Genomic DNA, 22,215 nt, shown 5'->3' with positions numbered 1-22,215 from the left:
TTGCAGCTGAAATCTGTGAGGTAAGGTTTCACCACCTTCCACTGGGAACACACGGGATTAACATCAACACAACTCATCTCTGATTGCCAGGGTGCGCACAGGCATGTACATCCCTTCCTGCTCCCCCAACATCATCAGGCTCTCCAGCCTGTTCATTCCCCTAGTAGAAAAGAATTCCCCCTTCTGGCCAATCTCTCACTCTCCTCCACCTTCCACACCCATCCACTGGGCTCTCTGGAACACCCACAACATAAGCAAGACGCTCCCTGAGACCATCAGCCTTCAGGCAGAGTGCTCCCTGAACTGCCTTCATGTATTGAAACCCAGCTGTTTCCTAAGGGCAGTGCCTCCTCGGTAGCTTTCTCAAGACATTGCTGAGTTGTTTGTTTTGGCATGCAGAGGTTGGGGCTATGATCCTCCTTGTAGTGGAGGATCCTCCTCAAGTGAAGACCTTTTCTCTTTCACACTTCGATTGAATAGCTCTGCTCCTGCTGGTCTGAAGCTCCCGCCACCTGGCAATGTTGCTCCGCCTTCTCTTCTTTTCTGCCAATGACTGATATCCTGAGTCCCTCAAGATTCATTGAGGGCTTTGACACTTGGCTCACAGCCCGACTTGTGACTAGCCTCAGCCATTACCTGGGGTGACTGTAACGCTCCTTGTGATGAGTCCTCAGACACCTGTGCCGTCACCTACTTGGCCTCTTCCTGTCATGGGCCTTCCCCTCTGCCTCAGCCATAAGCTACCCCCGACATAGGCCTGAACTTGTCATTCTTTGAAATCACTAATTAAGGGACTGCCATTTCTGACTCGAAACTCATGTCTTTCCGGCATGCTTGCTCAAGTACTCAAACTACAAACTCATGTTTATTTTATTCACTTATTTTGGAAACAAATACGTATTGAATGTGTATAATCTGAGAGGCAAATTGGTGCTAAATATTGGTGCACACAGCAGTGAGCAAGGATAGGCATGCTTCCTGCCCTCATGAAGCTTAGAGTCTAGTGCAGACATGGAAGGTTTTAAATAGGTTCTGTTGCCATGTAGCTATGTTGATGCTCCTTGAGTGTGCCGGCTGGGTTCTGATGCCATGCCTTTGTAGTCACTGTGAACCCTGCCAGGAGTACTCCTGCCAAGCTATCCAAATGTCTGCCCCCCTTTTATGAGGTATCTCCTTCATGAATCCATTCTACCCACTCTATTTAAGACTACAATCCCTCAAACACACGCCTGATCATCTCTTTGTCTCTTACCCTAAAGCAATTACTATAAAACATATTACAAGGCTTCTTTATCCATGGGCTGATTTTCTCTCCCTCCCACTAGCAGACAAGCTCTGGGAGGCCAGGGCTTTGGTCTGCTTTGTTCACTCACAGATCTCTAGTACCTCAGAGAGTTGCCCCGCACACAGTAGGTGCTCAGTAAACAATTACTGAACAAACAAGTTAATCAAAATTGCTTTACCAAAAGGTTTTCCTGGGGACAAAATCCATACCATTTTCCCTGCTTAAATCCTTTTCTGGACTGGTATGTGTTGAAATAAATAAATCAATGAGGGAGAAAGCCATTTGTCTTTTTCTATCATGCAGATAACTGGCCAGATATCTTCAACCACAGTCACCTCAGCAAAGCACTCCATAAAGGGTGAGGCAGTGATGCAAGGAATTAGGGGAGGAACAGCCTCCCTGGCTACAAATCAGTTAAACAGGGGGAGTCCTGAATCTATTATGGAAGAACTGTAAAGTCTAAAGTCATTCTGTTTAATTCCGGGTTAGAAGGAGGAAAAGGAGTTTGTTTTTCAGGGTGGGGTGTGTGGCGGGGAGGGCAGTAAGCAGAGAAGAACCCACCACTGCTGGGTAGAATAAGGGGCAAGATGAGCCTCCCAGGGAAGGGACCACATCTTCAGGACTCGGGGTTCTAGCACAATAGGCAGGCTGTGGCTGTGCCATGGTATTTGGAGAGCCAGGTAGCAGGCTGGGGCCTTGATCTTAGAGGAACTGAGATGACGCTCTGCTCAATCCCTTTCAACTGTCCTGGTTCCGGAGAGAAAAGCACTTTACACAGCTAGGAAGAGGAAGAATGCCAACTCCCAGGACAGGTGGGGAAACTGAACAGACTCGGATAAGAAAGCACACACATACCCTGGAATCTGGCAATTTCTTTTCATGTCTAAAGCTGTTAAGGTATAAAACAGTCTTATAATAAAAATCAATGCACAAGACACAGCATTATTTGAGTGAGTGATAGTATTTAACATGAGGAAAACATAGGTCAGAGGGAGGCTGTGTCTCTCCTATGTGCCACGGCCATCCAGATGGAAGAGAGGAAAGAGAAAGGCTGACTCAGTTGGAAGAGCTCAGCTGCCAGCGAGGAAGACGTCCAATCTCCACGCTAGGGCTCTGTCCTTTGCACTGAGGTGCTCATCTCCAGACCTACTGGAAGGAGCCTGAGGTTGCTGGGGAGGGTGGAATATGCAGAGACCAGGCACACAGCAGAGCCTGGAGTCCAGTGTGAGGACATAGGTGCGGATAAATTTGTAAGAATGCTGTGAGTGTGCACAACCCAAGGATTGGGTCCCCCAAGCTGGGAGGTGGGATGAAACCAGAGAATAGATATGTCCCAGAGAGCAAGATGAAGCAGTGGGCTACACATCAAGCAGGAAATCAATATACATGAACAATGTGGATTTTTGAGTCAAAAAGACTTGGATTTGAATTTCACCTTTGCTACTTAGTATTTGTGGGCAAATTCCTCCTCCTGCCCCCTGATTTTCATGTCTTCATCTCTAAAATAAAAATAATGCCTACTTATTTGGACCTCCATGAGAAGTAAGTAACATAATGCTGATGATAACATAATCTTCTTCAAGATTGCTGGGCACAGAGCACATTTACACAGCAGCAGTTCTCAAACTTGAGTGCGCATCACAATCACCTGGAGGATTTGTCAAAATCAGGCTTCTGGACCCCGCCCTTATATCTCTAATTTGGTAAGGCTGGGGCATGAACTAGGTGATGCTGGTTGATGCAATGGGCCAGAGACTGCTCTTGGAGAACTCCACTACCCAGCACAGCAATGAAGCCCCTGTACTCTGGGGACAGACCGACTGCCTGGCTTGGAACCCACGTCTCCAATGTGGCACTGTGTAACCTGGGCCCATTAGCCTGATCTCCCTAAGCCTCATTCAAATGGGAAAACATATTAAGTTTTCTCATTGATAAGGTGGGCTAATAAGAAGATCTGTCTCGCCTAGTTGTGAAGAATAGATATTACTATGCGTAAATGTTTTTAGAAGAGAGCCCCCCACATTCTGACGCATCCACCAACTGTTAGTTGTTGTAATGACTGAATGATACTGCCTCTGCTGTTATTTAGACTCCAGGAGAAAGGCAGTCATCACAGGTCAAAACAAGACTCAGGATCAAAAAGTAGGCACAATGTCAGAATAATACACCTGAGGACCTAGTGATGAGGACATTTTCATTGGAAAGTTTCTCCCAGCTTGCTTGGCAGTGCTTGGAGGGCCCTACACAAGAAACTCCCCAAGCTTGTAGCTGGCCTACAGCAGGATGACTCGAGGAGGTCCCCTGGTTGTGACGGGCAGTGAGACGTCCCACTAAGGACCTTCTCATACTCCCCGGGGTGCTGACTCTTATGGGCACTGGTTGACAGATGGGGTCTCCTGCCCTGTAGCGGCTACCGTTTTAATGAGACTTTGCATCTTACTGAGCTATGGCTGGTTGGCTTCTGTGGGGAGGATGATACAATCTCCTTGCTATTATGTTTCCTTTATTTGTTCCGTCAAAACAGTTCTGCATGGTAACGGTCACCAAGTACAGGCATAAATAGCTTAAGCCTCTGGAGAGTGTGGGGGAGGATGCTGTTAGCAATGTCTGAATTCAGCAGACATCTGATTCTACAATATTTTTCAAGGGTTTTAAAATAATTGGGTAAAACCACAAACAGTGTCTGTGGTATGCACTCCTGCCCCTGGTTTCTAGAATGAGGCTTGATTTCATATGTTCTCAATTCAGCACATTGAACTCATTAATTTCCCCACTAGTCTTTTTATGATTTCTCTCTTCTTTGAAGTAGGAAGTTACACAGCTATAATAATGCTTTAAACCAGATCATAAATATTAAACTTACAAAAACCCTTATTGACACTGGCAAATTTTACCCTAACTGAATCTATCTAGCAGTAATTTTACAGTTAAAGAGAATGACAGAGTTAAAGAGTGATCTACAAATGTCTTCCTGGTTTTTTTCTCTCCCACCTTGGTCTGCCTGTCTGTGTTTAAACCACTTGCGTAAGGAGTTTCTGGACCCTTTTCCCCAACTGGAGGTTGTGCCACTGGTTTATCTTGGTCATAATTAATCGCTTTTTTTCCTGCATAGATTGGACCTAATGCTGTATGTTTCACAGCCACTCTGAACAGGAAGCTGGCCACTTTCCATTATGATGCAATTATTTTTTGTTCTCCCACCATCAGTGACTACTGTAATATCTTTTGCAATGGCAATTACTTGGCCCTCCTGGGATAGCTTCTTGGGTACTGGGAATTTTAATCAAGCACCTATGTTAATTAGAAAATGGTGGAGATGAGAGTGGTGCTGATTAAGCACCTTTGAATATCTATCCATTCTGGCAATGGACTGAGTTGAGTTTTTATAAAGATTCAATCTATTCAGAAAAAAATAACTTGAGTTTCCTTCCCTTCTGTTCTTTTCTCCTGGGTGTGAGTCAAGAGGAGGGGGCTGGCTAAAGGTCTGCAAGCTATCATTATTGGACACGTACTATGTGTTGTTATGGGGCCAGGAGCTTTCCATTGGTGTACATGTTTAATCCTTGCCATATCCATGTGGGAAGGTATTATCTCTATTTCATAGAGTCTAAAGCTCAGACTTGAGTACAGATGAGGAAGACAGTGTGGGGGAGGGCCTTTTCTTATGAATTCGCTTGATTGGCTTGGGAAATATGAGATGATCCACAGTCAAAACTGATGCAAAGAGATACATTATATTATATTACGCTTAATACTATAATATACACATTAACTTAAGAGAGACTTAATTTTAGAAAGGGACTGAAAATTACATCTACAGTATCAGATACTTCCTCATTCCACAATCATTTACAAGACCCCAAAACAACTGATGCTTTACCAGACACTAAAAATAAAACAAAATGGTGTTAGGGCGGTCCCTGGCTGCCATGATCCCTGGCATGACAGGAGTAGTCAGAGGCCTTTGAGTACCTGTAAGAGGTGCCACAATTGGAAAAGGATGCAAAGTGCTGTGGGATCTCAAAGAGATGGGTGAATCACCCTGCCTAAAGAAAGTCACAAGAGGCCTTCAAACTGGTAGCATTTGAGTATGGTCTTGAAACAAGGGTAGAACTCAAACCAAAAGAAGTAGGGGGATAATGGAAGGAGAACAAATGGGCTGTGCAAAGGCGAAGACATGTAGTATGTGGAGAATGTCAAGTTGTTGGTGTCACTGTGGTGTGTGGAGCAAACGGGGTCCAGAACCAAATCATGAAAATGCTAGGGTTCATGCCAAGAAGCAAGAATGAAATTAATAAAGAGGCACATCTTTAGAGAGGTTTATCACTACCCTAGCATGACACAGCCAGTGAGTAGTGCAAGGGAATGCAAATCCCCTTGGACTTGCCTTCAAAGCCTATCTCTTTCAGACACATTGCTGCCTTTGCTCATGGAAATGCAATCATTGTTAGTAGCCGAAGCCTCAGAGAAGAGCCAGGCATTGCTTACTGCTCAGACCTGAAGGCCCAGTCCTGGTCCTGAAGCAGAAGAATGAACAAGATGGATAATTCATACTTGGCCTCCGGAAGCAGATACAGAGTGGACACACTGACTAGTTCCCCTACCTCCCTCTGGGAAGGAATAACAGAGGGAAAACTCCTTCTATTAATTGCCTCTTCTGGATTCTTCTAGCAGAAGACAGGCAGGCAGCTGGCACTGCAGGAGATACCCTAGGTAGAGAGCCTGCCCTGACAAATAGCGAAAAGACGAAGATCTCCAGTCTTGCCGTACTCCATAGGTCCCTGTCCCCCAGAGACTTGGACGACTTCCAGATTTCATAGCACAGCCAAGACTAAAGAGTTAATTTAATCACTGAGGCCCCTTCTTGGATTATTACAAGGATTTACAGCCCATATTGATGACTGACAGGGCAACCCAACCAAAAGGAGATTCCAAGAGTTGTCTAGAATTGGCATAGATTTTTAAAAATCTTTTGCTTTCTCTCTTTCTCCCTTTCTCTTCTCAGTCCTTTCGTGTTGGGTGGTTGCCCTCTGTGGGTAAGGTGACATCTTTAGTTCCGTTTTGTCCTCTTCTCCCCTCCCCAGCTCCTCTTTGCTGAGGAAGTCTTTCTCCCCTGCCATTCGAATGATCTCAGTGCCACACGGGGCCCCGGATGCTGATGCTGACAGGCTGCTCATTAGTGCCAGGGTGCTGCAGTCAGCCGATGGCACGCCGGAGCTCTGCTCCTGACACTTTTTCACAGAGCTGTCACTGGAGTCATGGAGCCTGCCAGCTCTGGTTGAACTCAAGCTGTGATACCTCTAGTGCCAATTAGTGCTTTAGTGTCCTGCTTGGCTGGGGAGAAGGCCTTGTCAGTGCTGACAAATAGGAAAATAGGTGGATGTATGGTGGGGTGAGAGTATTGGGGGAGGGGAGAGGGAGCATGGGGCTCAGGGCATTGGCCAGGAGAAGAGCTCTTATCCAAGGATCACTTTGCCCTCATCAACTTGGTGCCTTTTAAAACTCTAGAAAAAAGGAACAGAGCAGCCAAATGTCCACTGGACCTCTTCAACTAGAACAGGAGAACTGAGGTGGGAAGGAAGAGATCTGGCAGCTGAGGAAGGTTACTGAGCCCTGCTGGTATGGAGAGTAGGGCATGCAGATGTACGCACTTCACGTTGGGTAAAGAGAAAGGCTTGCAGAACAAGGACTTGGTTTGGAATCCAACAGACATTAAGGCTCTGCTCTAATTCTGCTCCCAGGGTCTTTATGTGACCCTAGGGAAGATCTCTTTTGATCTCTAATCCACCTTAATTCATACACCAGGAGGGAGAGAGAGGGAAGGAAAAAGAGAGAAAGAGAGAATCTGAGAAAGACACACACACACACACCCCGAGAGAGAGAGAGAGAGAAAGAGAGAGGAGAAAGAGAGAGAGAGAGAGAGAGAGAGAGAGAGAGAGAGAGAGAGAGAGACTGAAAAGAGGCACAAGAGTAGAACTGAATTTAAAATACTTTTCTTTTTTCTACTGATTGATTTTTTTTCTTTTCCTTTTTCTTTGGTTAACCTATAAGGAATGGCAAATTTTCACATACAGTTGAACTAATCCCCCTTGTGATATCAGGACTGCCTTAGGAAATCATGGTTGGGAGTCATCCGGGGTTTAGACACAAAATACTCGGAACAGCAAGGCACCAAAAGGGCCAGACGCCCACTAGAAGGGTCAGATGAAGAGAGATTGCAATGAGTCAGCCATGACAGCAGAAGGGAGCTCATGGATGAACCACTGTCCAAGTCACTGTGAGCCTCCTCTCTTCTTGCAAAAGGAAACTTGAAAAGGAGTTTCTTCTTCAAGGACAAGTCGAGTCCTGCCACAGCAGGGTCCCCTCAAGGGGACTTCAGAAAAGACTTGGAGATCCTGTGAAGACCAGAGAAAATGTCCTGGAGACTCTCCAGCAGGAAACACTCCAGGTCTCCATGCCAACATCAAAGTGAAGGAGAACTCCTCAAGGATCGAGATAGTCTTTGAACTGGGAGAACAGGCATGCCCCTTTGGGGCATTGGCAAATATCAGTGCTTTTTCACTGAACTGACCAATATTTCTTAAATACTTCCTAGATGCTAGGCATTGTGCTAGAAAGAGAGAATCAAAGAGAAGTGAGATGCAAACTCTGATCTCAAAGATGGGACAGGAACATTGCAAATAAACTGGAAATGAGGACATGTCTGTGAACAGCTCGCAGGGCTTTGCTGAACCCCCCTACATCTCAATATAACATGTTCTCTGGGTAGCCTAGATGAGGTTTTTATTGTCAGTGTCTTGTTTGATGAGAGAAAGGTGAAGGTAAGTGCACCCAAGTGGGGAGCTCCATTAGGACACTCAGTGATCCCTGACTGCAGATGGATAGTAACACCCACAGTAATGAGACTCACTCCTTTACCTGAGTTTCATTTTGGGATCCCAGGAATGTGGCAATGTAGGAATCCTAGCCTTGTCTTTAAAGCTCTTATAATCCAACAGAAACCGGTAACATAACAATAAGGCTTTCAGAATGCTTTTCTATGAAGAGAAAGGTCCTACACAGCATCTTTTGGGGTATATTGAAAGAGATCATGCTTCCATTTACTTAGCGAAGACTCAGGAGAACCAGATAGCATTAATGTTGTTCTAGTGGAGACAGAAAGCTGAGAGTTTAAGGGCTGTGCTAAAAAACACATTCTTGAAGGTATAGATGTGGACAAAGGGCAAAGCACAGAGTCATGACACCAGGCACAGTGGGCAGTTGGCTGCCCTGTTCCTTTTTTCTACCTACAGAAGGTTGGGGTTCCACTGACGGTGCCCGTGCACCTAGTACCCTATGCTAGCACTTACAAGGTCTCCAGCTTGGGGTCAATAAGCCTTCATGCAGATAGAGATGACTCCTGCTAGTGATAGTAGTAAGATGGGGGCTCTTCCTCCTTAAAAGACCAAGCAAGGTCTCAACATATGCCCATCTCAAAACAGGTGTGCAGAGTCAGGGCAGGAATCTTCAAAAAGTTAACTGGCACAAGACAGGGATGGCCTCTCTCACGACTCCTATTCAACATAGTGTTGGAAGTTCTGGCTAAGGCAATCAGGCAAGAGAAAGAAATAAAGGGTATTCAGTTAGGAAAAGAAGAAGTCAAATTGTCCCTGTTTGCAGATGACATGATTGTATATTTAGAAAACCCCATTGTCTCAGCCCAAAATCTCCTTAAGCTGATAAGCAACTTCAGCAAAGTCTCAGGATACAACATCAATGTGCAAAAATCACAAGCATTCTTATACACCAGTAACAGACAAACAGAGAGCCAAATCATGAATGAACTTCTATTCACAATTGCTTCAAAGAGAATAAAATACCTAGGAATCCAACTTACAAGGGATGTAAAGGACCTCTTCAAGGAGAACTACAAACCACTGCTCAGTGAAATAAAAGAGGACACAAACAAATGGAAGAACATACCATGCTCATGGATAGAAAGAATCAGTATTGTGAAAATGGCCACACTGCCCAAAGTAATTTATAGATTCAATGCCATCCCCATTAAGCTACCAATGACTTTCTTCACAGAATTGGAAAAAACTGCTTTAAAGTTCATATGGAACCAAAAAAGAGCCCGCATGGCCACGACAATCCTAAGCCAAAAGAACAAAGCTGGAGGCATCACTCTACCGGACTTCAAACTATACTACAAGGCTACAGTAACCAAAACAGCATGGTACTGGTACCAAAACAGAGATATAGACTGATGGAACAGAACAGAGCCCTCAGAAATAATACCACACATCTACAACCATCTGATCTTTGACAAACCTGACAAAAACAAGAAATGGGGAAAGGATTCCCTATTCAATAAATGGTGCTAGGAAAATTGGCTAGCCATAAGTAGAAAGCTGAAACGGGATCCTTTCCTTACTCCTCATATGAAAATTAATTCAAGATGGATTAGAGACTTAAATGTTGACCTAAAACCATAAAAACCCTAGAAGAAAACCTAGGTAATACCATTCAGGACATAGGCATGGGCAAGGACTTCATGTCTAAAACACCAAAAGCAACGGCAACAAAAGCCAAAATTGACAAATGGGATCTAATTAAACTAAAGAGCTTCTGCACAGCAAAAGAAACTACCATCAGAGTGAACAGGCAACCTACAGAATGGGAGAAAATTTTTGCAATCTACTCATCTGACAAAGGGCTAATATCCAGAACCTACAAAGAACTCAAACAAATTTACATGAAAAAAACAAACAACCCCATCAAAAAGTGGGCAAAGGATATGAACAGACACTTCTCAAAAGAAGACATTCATACAGCCAACAGACACAGGAAAAAATGCTCATCATCACACGCCATCAGAGAAATGCAAATCAAAACCACAATGAGATACCATCTCACACAAGTTAGGATGGCAATCATTAAAAAATCAGGAAACAACAGGTGCTGGAGAGGATGTGGAGAAATAGGAACACTTTTACGCTGTTGGTGGGATTGTAAACTAGTTCAACCATTGTGGAAAACAGTGTGGCGATTCCTCAAGGATCTAGAACTAGAAATACCATATGACCCAGCCATCCCAGTACTGGGTATATACCTGAGGGATTATAATTCATGCTGCTATAAAGAAGCATGTACACATATGTTTATTGCAGCACTATTCACAATAGCAAAGACTTGGAATCAACCAAAATGTCCATCAGTGACAGACTGGATTAAGAAAATGTGGCACATATACACCATGGAATACTATGCAGCCATAAAAAAGGATGAGTTTGTGTCCTTTGTAGGGACATGGATGCAGCTGGAAACCATCATTCTCAGCAAACTATCGCAAGAACAGAAAACCAAACACCACATGTTCTCACCCATTGGTTAGAATTGAACAATGAGATCACTTGGACACAGGAAGGGGAACATCACACACCGGGGCCTATTGTGGGGAGAGGGGAGGCGGGAGGGGGGATGGATAGCACTAGGAGATATACCTAATGTAAATGACGAGTTAATGGGTGCAGCACACCAACATGGCACATGTATACATATGTAACAAACCTGCACATTGTGCACCTGTAACCCTAGAACTTAAAGTATAATTATAATTAATTTAAAAAAAAGTTAGCACACTTCCTCTTTGAATTCTGATAAATTCAGGAAGGGAACTACAAAGGCATAATGCCGGTAATAATACATGGAAATTATTTCAAACAATCAATGAAAGTGCCAAGAGGTGGCTTTGTAGGCCCTACCTCCCTCTCTGTACTGGACATGGACAACTGACATTTTCTCCATCTGATATAAAATACTACACAGGGCCCTCCATCTCCTTTTCCACCTGATGGTCACTCCTAAGCTGCCCTATATCAAAGTGTATGAGCCACGTCTAAAAAAGTCCTTAACATTTCTGTACTCCTTTCCACATAGTAGTGAAGACTAGACATACACAATCTAAAGAGATCTATACAAGTTTATCGCAAGCAACACCACATGAGTGATAATGAAGGAAAAAAGGACTTTTAAGACATGTACAGAACAAACAAATCAGTCTGGAGAGAAAAAATGCAATGAAGTCATCAGGGTTGCGGAAAGAGCTTAGCCCTGATCAGCTCTTCATCCAGGGATTTGGTGGGTTCACATGTAAGAAAGATCTTGATGGAAATGTGATCTACCCTCGAAGAATGACACAAAAGATGACAACAGAACTCTTTCTTTGGAGCCTCTGCTAAGGTGCACATCTTCTTCTCCAAGGAACGCCAAGCCTATCCTGGTTTATTTAGCATAAGCCTCCTTGAGGAAATACTACTGGGGAAAGATGAAGGCCTGACTGCTGAGGGTCTCCAGCTTCGGTTCATATTGGGCACAGTCCAGTGACATCTCTGATCTTCAAATAATCAGTCACTGGGAAATGGCACCCTGGTGAGTTCCGAGGTGATTTGTTATTGCTTGGCATGTCTCATCAGTTTGAATCTGGGATAGCTAAACTGGACCTGAGATCCGGAAATTGCTGTTCATGTAAATTAATCCACAGGTAGATTCTGATTGTCCTGCTTCTCTTTCCTTGATCCATCTTCTGTTTCCATAGCAGCTAAAACCTCAGTAAAATGGGACACCTGGCTCAGGCTCAGGCAAAAGTTCCCTGGGGAAATGAATCTGTTCGATGGCCACAAAAGGGGAGACAAAAGACTCTAACACACAGCCCTGTGAACATCGGCCAGGCAAACCCAAGAGGCCCAAACGTCAGAGGGGAAGACAACAAACAATTATAAGGAGGGGAGAGAGAAAGTGGAAAAGAATGAAATCAAAGCAGAAACATTTCAGAAGCTGCAAGAGAGAGCCAAAGCAAAGAACAACAACAAAAATAACTTACAGGAAAGTTATGGGCATAAAATGGCAGGACAAAAAGCAGATGCATGCAGGAGAAGCAGGGGAAGAAACACCCAGAAAAGGACAAAGAACTGGCCGGAGGAGGGAATGAGAAGAGACATCAAACAGTAGACAGAGTCTCTTGACATCAGGCACAGGAAGCCTACCCTGATAATAAATGTTCTGCAGACTCCAAAGGCACAGACTGGGCTGGCATCCGCTAGCACTGGGACTCACATCAGGCTGTGATGAATGGTGCACACTGCAGACTTAGCGTGCATCTGTCTGAATGGTCTCTCCTTCAGAAGGGCCCAGGGCCGTTCTCCATCACTAATGATCTCATGCACAACTGAAGCTTCCTCCCCGATTTTGGGCCAGTCCACATGTGAGGTCATTTCAAATGGAGAGATTGGCAGACATGTGAATAGCTTTCACAGACCCCTTGTTCACAGTGATAGTGTCAAGAATGATGGCCCAGGACAGCTCCCAGGAATTCAGGCCACACACAACTGAAAATGTCACGCCTTCTCTGAGAACACTCATCAGGACCAACTGTCACTGTCTGGAATTTGGTATTTGGGGCCCTTTCATAGTCTTACTCTGATTTATTAAAATGTTGAAGTATAGTGGACACTGTCATGCACAGCCACCTTCGGGAGCCTCACAGAAGGACCTGCTGCTGGTGGATGGCCCTTGGTGGTCCGCTGCCTGTGTCTCATGTGAAGAGAGACGCCTGGCCCACAGTCACACCTGTTTGGGGATCAGCCTATATTTGGACTGCTGTGCCAGTGTAGAGGACTAGGTCCATCACCTCAATAAGGGAACCTTCTGAAGGGCAATCCTAGCTTCAGAGCTCTCCGTAGGCTCAGTCGAGATGTCCCACTGCACTGCCTCACAAGCCAGCTTCCAACTTGCCCAACTCTGTTTCCCACTTTTCCCTTCCATGGCAGTTGAGGCCAAAAGCAGCCCCTAATATGTGTTTTTCATGCCAATCACACACTTTCATCCATCTGTGCACACCTGCATACATATACATACACAATCACATACACACATTTCACATTAATCAGCAATAAGCAACACAATTAAGGACCACTATTCATCTCTCTGCACAAATATCTTCTTTTCAGAGCCCTTCTCTGAAGAAAGCTCTTGTCATTCTGTCAACACATCCTGTTCTATTTTCTCACCCTTAATACCACCTGTTATATTGCATACTCTTTTTTTATCATCTGTCTCATGAGAATGTGAGCTCATGAGAGTGAAAACTTCACCTCTTTGGCTTATTGCTGTAACCCCCAGTGCCTGGAAGAGAGGCTGGACTATGGCAAGCACTCCATAAATATTTAAGAATGAAATATTTTTATCTTTTTTGTTCCCAAATAAAAGCTAGCTTAATAATAAATGACATCTTGTCTCAAATTCTAAAGGTTTTAATGTTCAATCCATGAAAGCACAAAACAACACTTTGGTCTACATAACATCTGAGCTTCAGATAAAGTACATTTTTGCAATTTAGTCACATATTAAGTTATATTTGTTCTCTGGGATCAATCAGAGTAAAACAACAACAAAACCACAAAAACAGCTCGTGAGCAGATTTTTGGCAAAAGGCTGCAGAGGCACAGACTTGGGCAATCTCCTTTTGGGAGTGTGGCCATTTAAAGTCCACCCATCATTATGTGTTTTCTCTCTTTTAAAACAACCAGCTGAACAACTGCCACTAAAGCTTCGTTCCATCATCAAACAACATGTAACGTCCACCCAGAACACCTGCCATCATTTCACCCGGAGACAACAGGGATTAATTTCCAAGGGACTGGAGACATACTGAGGTAGGAATTCTGAAATCTTAGAGGATACGCCTGTTTTGCAGAGAACATCAGTGTTCTCTGCAGAACCATGAGTATATTACCATCAAGCCATCAAAAACGTAGACTCCTTTGGAGGAAGTATCAGCACCCATAACCTCCTACCAAGGGCCCCAAATTCCCCCCATTTATCCTCCTGATACAATGCACCGAACTGTCCTCTTACCTTTGGGGGAGATGTGTCTCCAAGTAACTGTAGGCTCTGGTCTACCCGTTGCTATGCAGGTGAGGCTGATATTGTTTCCTTCATTAATGGAGATATCTGAAGAAATCTCTACAATTTTGGGAGATACTGTGGAGACAAGACAGAATGAAAATAAAAATCCTGCTGAAACATTTCTTAGTTGTCTTCACATGGTAGTTGGCAGAACAGCCCAGAAAGTAAAATATATGGACTATCGTAAGTTAATGATGAGAAATTAGAGGAATTACATTAAATATCAAAAAAAAAGTCTTATCTTGAATTTAGCTTTGATTTCCTTTTATTTAAACACAAAGTCAGGGAGTCCGAATGGGAATAAATTCTACTGCAACACTGCAATAGCTATTCTCCTAGCCTCCACCCTCTTCCTGTATCTACTCACCCCCACCCACCTCCAACACATATCCACGAGCCATCCTCCACACTGAATTCAGCAACGTCTTGAAAGAATGCAATTGTGACCATATCAAATCTCTGTCTAAACAGCTCCAGTGGCTCCCCATGGCCACCTGGTCATAGCTCGACTCCTTCTAGGCATGAGGCCATGCAGAATCAAGCATCAACCTACATTTCCATGGCCATCCCCAGTGATCCCACCTCTGCTGACTCCCTTGTTGTCCCCAGAACATCATGCCCTGTCTGGGCAGTAAGGATTTGGGTCCATATTGTTCCTTATATCCTTCCTGGATAACTCCCAACCATCTTCATTTTTATTTTTATTTTGAGACAGGGTCCTACTTTGTCACCCAGGCTGGAGTGTAGTGGTACAAATACGGCTCACTGAAGCTTTGACCTCCCCTGCTCAAGCAATCCCACCTCAGTCCAAGTAGCTGGGACTGCAGGCATGTGCCACCATTCCTGGTTATTTTTTTATTTTATTTTATTTTTTTTATAGAGACAAGGTTTTGCCATGTGCCCAGACTGGTCTCAAACTCCTGAGCTCAAGCAATTCACCAGCCTCAGCCTCCCAAAGTGCACTCTCAGCCATCCTTAAGGCCCAAAGCAAATGCCACTTTCTTTGTTGAAACTTTCCCTACCCTCTACACTTCTCTGTCCTTTTGGACACCTCAAATTGCTGCTTCTTCATCCATGTGCCCAGAACACATTCTATACACTTGGTGGGGAATCGAATAAAACCTCAGTTAGCCACAACTTCTCTCTCTCTCTCTCCCTCCCTCTCTCTCTCTCTCTCTCTCTCTCTCTCGTGCAGCAATGCACGAGGACCGGATAGGGCCTGCGGAACATCCAGCCATTGCATGTGTGTGCCTGTTTCTTTCTGGGGTCCAGTCATGGAACCTCATCGTTGCTGCACATCTGAGCCTAATTCTCCAGTCTCAGCTTTACTACTAATAAACATGTGATACTTGGTTCCATGTGTCTACTTATCTGTCTTATGTGTTTTAGCATTCAAGTGAATGGAGTAAAGATGTCATTTATTGAGCTTCCAAACTCCAATTCTAGACACTTATTTCACTAAGCTATGGTTATGTGCTTAGCGTCACCCACTAGGCCATGAGCTTTCTGATGACCTGAACGATGTGTTACTTATATTTGTATCCACACTAAGAGCTCAACAAATATTTACAGAATTGAGTCATAATGGTAGTTCAAGGGAACCACCTTCCCAACCTGTATGCAACATGTCCATAACAACCTCAGAGCTGGGTCATTGGCAGATATTCTTTCCATCCTACTGATGCTGGTTTTGACTTCTTAGTTCTTGGCAAGTTAAGTGTCCCCTCCATCCAGCACTCTTCTGTTTCTTCATGTTATATTCTTGCCTCGAATAAGTACTCCTCAGAGTCACCATGCTGTGCAATTCTAGAGCACACCATCCACCTGGCTTACAATGGGATCTGGCCCGCCGGGGATCCCAGGGAAGCTGCGCGACGACTTCATTGCTTGTTGCGAGGTCAGGGTGGTGCCCTCACACTCAAATCAGATGGGTTTGCAAATTTTAATGCTGGTCTTTCCTCTACTTGAACCATTACTCACTCATTCCTAGTTGTGTTGGACCTTTTCCTTCATGAAAACGGGGTATTATAAAGATATCTTAGCCTTCTTCCTCTTGTCTTCTCCAGTGTTACCTTCCATGTATGTCCTGCATCCACCCAACTGAAACGTTCATCATTAATAAGCACGTGCTGTACTTATCTGTGCTGCACTGAGCTGTCTCCTTATCCCCATGCCCTTGTTGCTGACTTCAGTGCTCACACCCTTCTCTGTGCCTATCCACATCCATTAACATTGTTCAAGGTCTGAGAGAATTACCACCCCTTTGATAAGGCTGTCCAGATGATCCTCAAGAGGATATGACCTCTCCTTCCTGGGGATTCCACAGCACTGTAGTGTCTCCTGTATGGCATTTAAAGTAAACTCTTACGTAACATGTGCCCCACCTTTCCTTTTATACTATAAATTACATTAATATAAGATATTAAACAAGATCCTCACTTAACTTTTTAAGTTTTTGCTGTCCTAACTAGGGGATGTTACACAGAGTAAGCACCAGTTAATCATTTTTAGATTTCCATCCTCATTGAGCTTCAGATAGAGAGGCAGTGTGTGTGTCTCCACACACGCGCGCACGCGCGCACACACACACACACACACATTTAACTGCACTCCCATAAGCATTTGGTGGGACAGAAATAATGGAGAGCGGACATGGACAAGGGTTGGAGGAGACAGAACGCTAGCTCTATAATCTGGGACTTTTAAGCCATAACATTGCAATTTATGGTTGTGTCATTTTAAAAGCTACATCGAGCCTTCCAGGACAGAAAGGTAATTGATGAGTTAATGACTGAGCATTTGATTTGCTGACTGCCTGAAGGGTACAAACTTCTAAATTCTCTTAGTTCTGGAATCATTTAAACTGATCATTGCAAAAATAGACACTTTGATGTGTTTTATTCACAGAGTTTTAACTACAGCATTCGCATCTCACACACCGGCCACCTCCCCCTCCACCCCCCAACACCAATCCATACATCTGCTGGGCCCCGCCCCTGCTCACTTTTGGCACCTGCACAGCCTTGCTTGCTTCCTGGAGGACAGGCTGCCTGCAGAATGTCTGTACTGGCCTTGCAGACACTGCTTCAGCTGTGCAGGTAAGTAATTTATTGATCTGTAAAGCACTCCGAGAAGCTCTGCAAGGGATTATGTCACGCCAACGCCATGCAATAAAATAAAAAATGATGGACTTTGTGAACACAGGGTGATTTAGGGTTTGTAGTTGGAAGTGTACTTAAAGTACATTTTAAGTGGAAATCAGGCCGGGTAATGAATTACTCTTGCTTTGGAAGGGCTTACTGTGAGTTCATTTTCCTGGCTTCCCACATGATAGCTAATCTGCTAATCATACACTAGAGAACAATGGACAGTCCCCAAGTAGGATAGAAGGTGGTTTGGGCCAGAGCTGTCAGTGCAGTAAGTATATTAAATAAGACAATTGCACCTCATGCTTGGAAGAATCATCTAGAATTGTCTCCCCCCACTAATAATTGGAAACTATCCAACTCATGAGGTAGAAGTTGGAGAAGTGCTTGCTGTCCTTTAAATTCTGCCTAAGAATACAGTTTGAAGGAGGCAAACTGCCCGTGGGTGAGTGAGAAAGACAGATCATTCATGGCATAGAGATGAGGTGGTTTGACCAGGGAAGCAATCCCAGTGATCAAAAACAAATTGGCATATGCCTAAGATGCTATGGGAATCAAAATATGATATTCTAGGTGGCAACTTCTCATTGTCAGTATTCAAGACTACATTGAATTGATTAGGGTGCACTGTGGTTTTAGTTAAGCCATCCTCATAAGGAAGCTTCTGACCGAGTGTGAGATAGGGCTACTTGTATTTTTATATTGTTTCCATGGATACATTCTGTATCTGACTTCTCATCATTCAGACTGTTAGAAACATACTAGGATTGTTTTGCTTATTTTCATTCATTCACTCCTTCTTCAATATTCATTGATCACTTTCCATACACCAGCATTGTGCTAAGCACTAGAGACATAAACTAAGTAAGATACCATACTTTTCCTCAAGGAGTTCACAGCCTCAAGATATAAAAACAGATGCAGAAGCCTAATATTCTAATGTATGGTGACACAGAATGGTGAATCAGGTGTTATGGGGACACAGAGGATAGACATCTAAGCCAACCTTGACATGGATGTCACAAGAGGCATTTTAGATATGTGATACCTAAGTTAAGCCCCAGGAGTAAGTAAAAATTAATCATATCTGGAGAGAAAAGGAGGAAAGATATCCTAGGCAAAGGAGACAATATAAGGCAAGCACTATTAGTAAGACATTTTATGGCCAAGCATAATTGTTAATGGAAGAAGTCTACTTTAGAGGAGTAGTCCCCAACCTTGTTGGCACCAGGGACAGGTTTCATGGAAGATAATTTTTTCCATGAACTGGGGATGGGGAAGGAATGGTTTCAGGAGGATTCAAGCACATTACATTTATTATGCATTGTATTTCTATTATTATTACATTGTAATATTGCAATATATAATGAAATAATTATACAACTCACCATAATGTAGAATCAGTGAAAACCCTGAGCTTGTTTTCCTGCAACTAGAGGGTCCCATCTGGGGGTGATGGGAGATAGTGACAGATCATCAGGCTTTAGATTTTCACAAGGAGTGTACAACCTAGATCCCTCGCACGGGCAGTTCACAATAAGGGTTCATGCTCCTGTCTAATGCTGCCGCTGATCTGACAGGAGGCAGAGCTCAGGCAGTATTGCCAGCAATGGGGAGTGGCTGTAAATACAAAAGAAGGCTTCACTCACTCACCCACCAGCCGCTCACCTCCTGCTGTGCAGCCTGGTTCCTAACAGGCGACAGAGCATTACCAGGGCATGGCCTGAGGTTTGGAGACCCATGCTTCAGAGGTTGGGCCAAAAGTCATTCAATGAACATTTTGTGAACACCTACTGTTACATAATGGTGTGCTAGGTATATGAAGAACACGCAGGCACATACCAATTTGCCTGGCCCCCTATGAACTTACAATCTGTTTCGGGAAACTGGGCATATAAACATTCCAGAGAGTTGAATAATAAGGCAAAATATGTTAGAAAATTGTGTATGATTGAATGTGAATGAACAGTACAAACTTTAAGTGCTATGAGTTACTAGGAGGGAGGATAACAGCTAGTGAGAGTGTCAGAGATGGCTTCACCTCAAATTGGAGTTTATTTTAGCTATCAATGAATGAGAAACAGGCATCTAGGCAGAAAAAGTGAAGCTGTTTCAAATGGGACAGAATTGCATGGGCACAGATGGGAAGGCAGAAATCCATGAACTGAGGAAGTACAATGTCTACTGACTACAAGAGGCAACGCAGAGCAGGGGCTGAGATCCGGCTTTACTGTGTTCTAACTGGGCAACTTTGGCCAAGTTACTTCACCTGCCCATGTCTTGCTCTCCACATTTATAAAATGGGGCTAATAATTGTCTGAACCTCATAAAGACCTTTCAAAGACATAGGAGTAAGTTATGAAATGCATTGAGAACAGTTCCTGGCAATGTGAAGTGCTCAATGACTGAGTTTTAATATTGCATGTGCTTGGCAAACACATATATGCAGTGTCAACACAGAATGGACAGTCCATAAATTTTGACAGAATCAATGAAAAATGGGATAGAAGATCATGAAGTGAACGAGAGCCATACGATGGAAGTGCCTGAATGCCTAGTGCCTAGATTTTAGCTCTATCCTACAGGCAGTGGCAAGCATTTGAATTTTTTTTAAAGAATATTGTAATTTAAAAAAAATTATTTTGAAGAAAAGAATCTGTTAACACTGTGTCAGATGGAGTAAAATAGACAGAAACTGGAGTCACAGAAATCAATAGACAGTGATGTTCAAAGCCTGGATTAAACTGTTGGCTCTGAAAAGATGAAAAGCAAAGGATGGATTGGAGAGCAATGCCTGGGAAAAATGCACAAATGCTTGCTAGGAGGACGACCAGGGAGATGGGGTCAAGCAGGAATGCCATTCTGTTCAGTAGCATCTGGATGGCTGCACAGGGAGATCCTAGACCTTCCAGGGGGAACTACTTTTGGGGAGAACAATAGTGTGATTAATTCTGTCTTAGACTTGCTGATGGTGAGATGATAAGGGACATCCAGGAAGAATATTACTATTACGTTAGCAGTTAGAATCAGAGGATCGGAGGTCTGGGCAAGATCCCAGTTTGAGAATCCACATGAAAGGTAAAGAGCAGAGGGGTGAGAACTGATGTGCCAATAGTAAATTAGACCTGCTAAGAGTGGTTGAGTCCTTTGAAAAGGTCATCGGCTTTTCCCCACAGGCATGTATGTGGTGCCTCCTGGCTTCTGAGAGCTGAATCTAGAAAATATACCAATTACAGAAACAGAAAGACCAAGGACTGGTTAGGACACATTTAGGAAGAAAGACAGAAGCCAAGGGAGCCATGCCGTTTTGACACAGTTCCACATTTAATACATTATGTTAATGTTTAATCTGGCTCTTATTGAATTTTAATTCAAATGTGTAAATAATTAAATAAGATAATTATTAAAACAGTATTCTGAGGAACTTCCCTACTCTTGGTTCAGCTTCCACTGCCCAGGTGTTGAGTTTTAATAATTATGTCATTAATAAATAGCAATTTGCTGTTTTTAGCACACAGTGGATATCCTATTAAATCCAAATTAGGATGCTTTATTAAGCACTGTGCAGTCCTGTGGGGCTGAGAATGCACATACGCCACTTGGACCAGGTAACTGCACAGCACATGCAGATCTACAGATCCCTGATGGCTTCCCTGGCTGGCAGTGGAGCTTCCCCTCCTGCCTCTCCTGTCCTGAAGACTGGAGATGCCCGTATCTCCTCAGGGCAGTTCTCACAGCAAGCGCTGCTTCACTGCTAAGGCCTCTTTGGGGACCTTTGTCTTTACATAATTAACAGGACAAATCTGGAGCACTCTTAACCTTTCTGGCTTCCAGATCACACGCAGAGACACCAAGGCCTATGAGAACAGCCTGGTGCATGAATGTCCAACCCAGATTGGAAAGGTTGGAAAGATGCAACCAAGCGGGCGTTGGTTTAGAGAAAATTCCACCTTTTCCCAAGGGCCAAGCAAAGCCTAGGCACAGTTGAGTGGTTCAGGTGGGATTCAGGCTGTGGCAAATGTGCTTGGTTAGGACTTCCCTTCTCTCATCCAGACTGAACGGAGAGATGAATGTGTCATGGAGCAAGCAGGCAAATTCCTTATTTGGTCTCAAAGGCCCTGCACACTCTGGACGCCACCTCCCTCTCCATGCTCCTCCCACAGCATTCTCCCTTTCACACCCTGCTGGCCACCTGTCCTCTTCAAATGCCTCAAGCCCACCTTTGACTCAGTCCTTCACACTTGCCTTTCTCCTGCTACTCACACTGGTTCTGTCTAATTCTTTCAATTTCAGCTCCTCACAGAAGCCTTCCTCAAACCCCCTTTCTACAAGAGAACCCCCAGCCTGCCTGCTTGCTACATAACTGTCTGCCTCTCCTAAGTACAATGTAAGCTCTGTTGGTGTCCTGTTCACTGAAATGGGCAGCACATATCATCATGCCTGGCATCGTTTGTGTTCAACAATTTTTTGAGTGAATGAATTACTATGTTCTCTCAAGGCTGTATGCAAATGCAAATAAACTGAAATGACTGAATTTCCTCAAGATCTTTAAATTACTCCCAAGGACTGTTAGTGAACATAATGATGTTGATAATTACCATTTATTAAATACCTGCTGTATAACAGGTGTTTGGCTATCATACCTTTATTTTATGTTTCACTGTATGAACCCCACAAATAGATATTCTCTCTAAGGCAGCCAACTGCCCAGGCCTACCTGGAATTGGAGGGTTTCTTGAGACATAAAACTTTCACTGCTGAAACCAAAAGCATTTCAGGCAAATGGGGATGCATTGGTCATCCTAATTATTTCCCACACTTTACAGATGAGGATAC

At 43.8% G+C, this 22,215-nt stretch overlaps 1 protein-coding gene across 8 annotated transcripts in view; it reads right to left on the bottom strand.

The window, feature by feature from the left end:
- NTM (neurotrimin) overlaps positions 1 to 22,215 on the bottom strand; it is a 1,227,126-nt gene that overhangs the window by 108,843 nt on the left and 1,096,068 nt on the right. For all 8 annotated transcript variants that reach the window (XM_073022378.1, XM_008021538.3, XM_008021540.3 and 5 more), the window contains one exon: positions 14,183 to 14,308. In XM_073022378.1, coding sequence (XP_072878479.1) covers positions 14,183 to 14,308 — 126 coding nt within the window. The remainder of the gene's footprint in view (positions 1 to 14,182; positions 14,309 to 22,215) is intronic.

Source organism: Chlorocebus sabaeus, chromosome 1 (assembly GCF_047675955.1).
Source record: "Chlorocebus sabaeus isolate Y175 chromosome 1, mChlSab1.0.hap1, whole genome shotgun sequence".
Classification (NCBI taxonomy): domain Eukaryota; kingdom Metazoa; phylum Chordata; class Mammalia; order Primates; family Cercopithecidae; genus Chlorocebus; species Chlorocebus sabaeus.
Note: the sequence above shows the minus strand (reverse complement) of the source record. Positions and strands in the feature narration are given on the sequence as shown.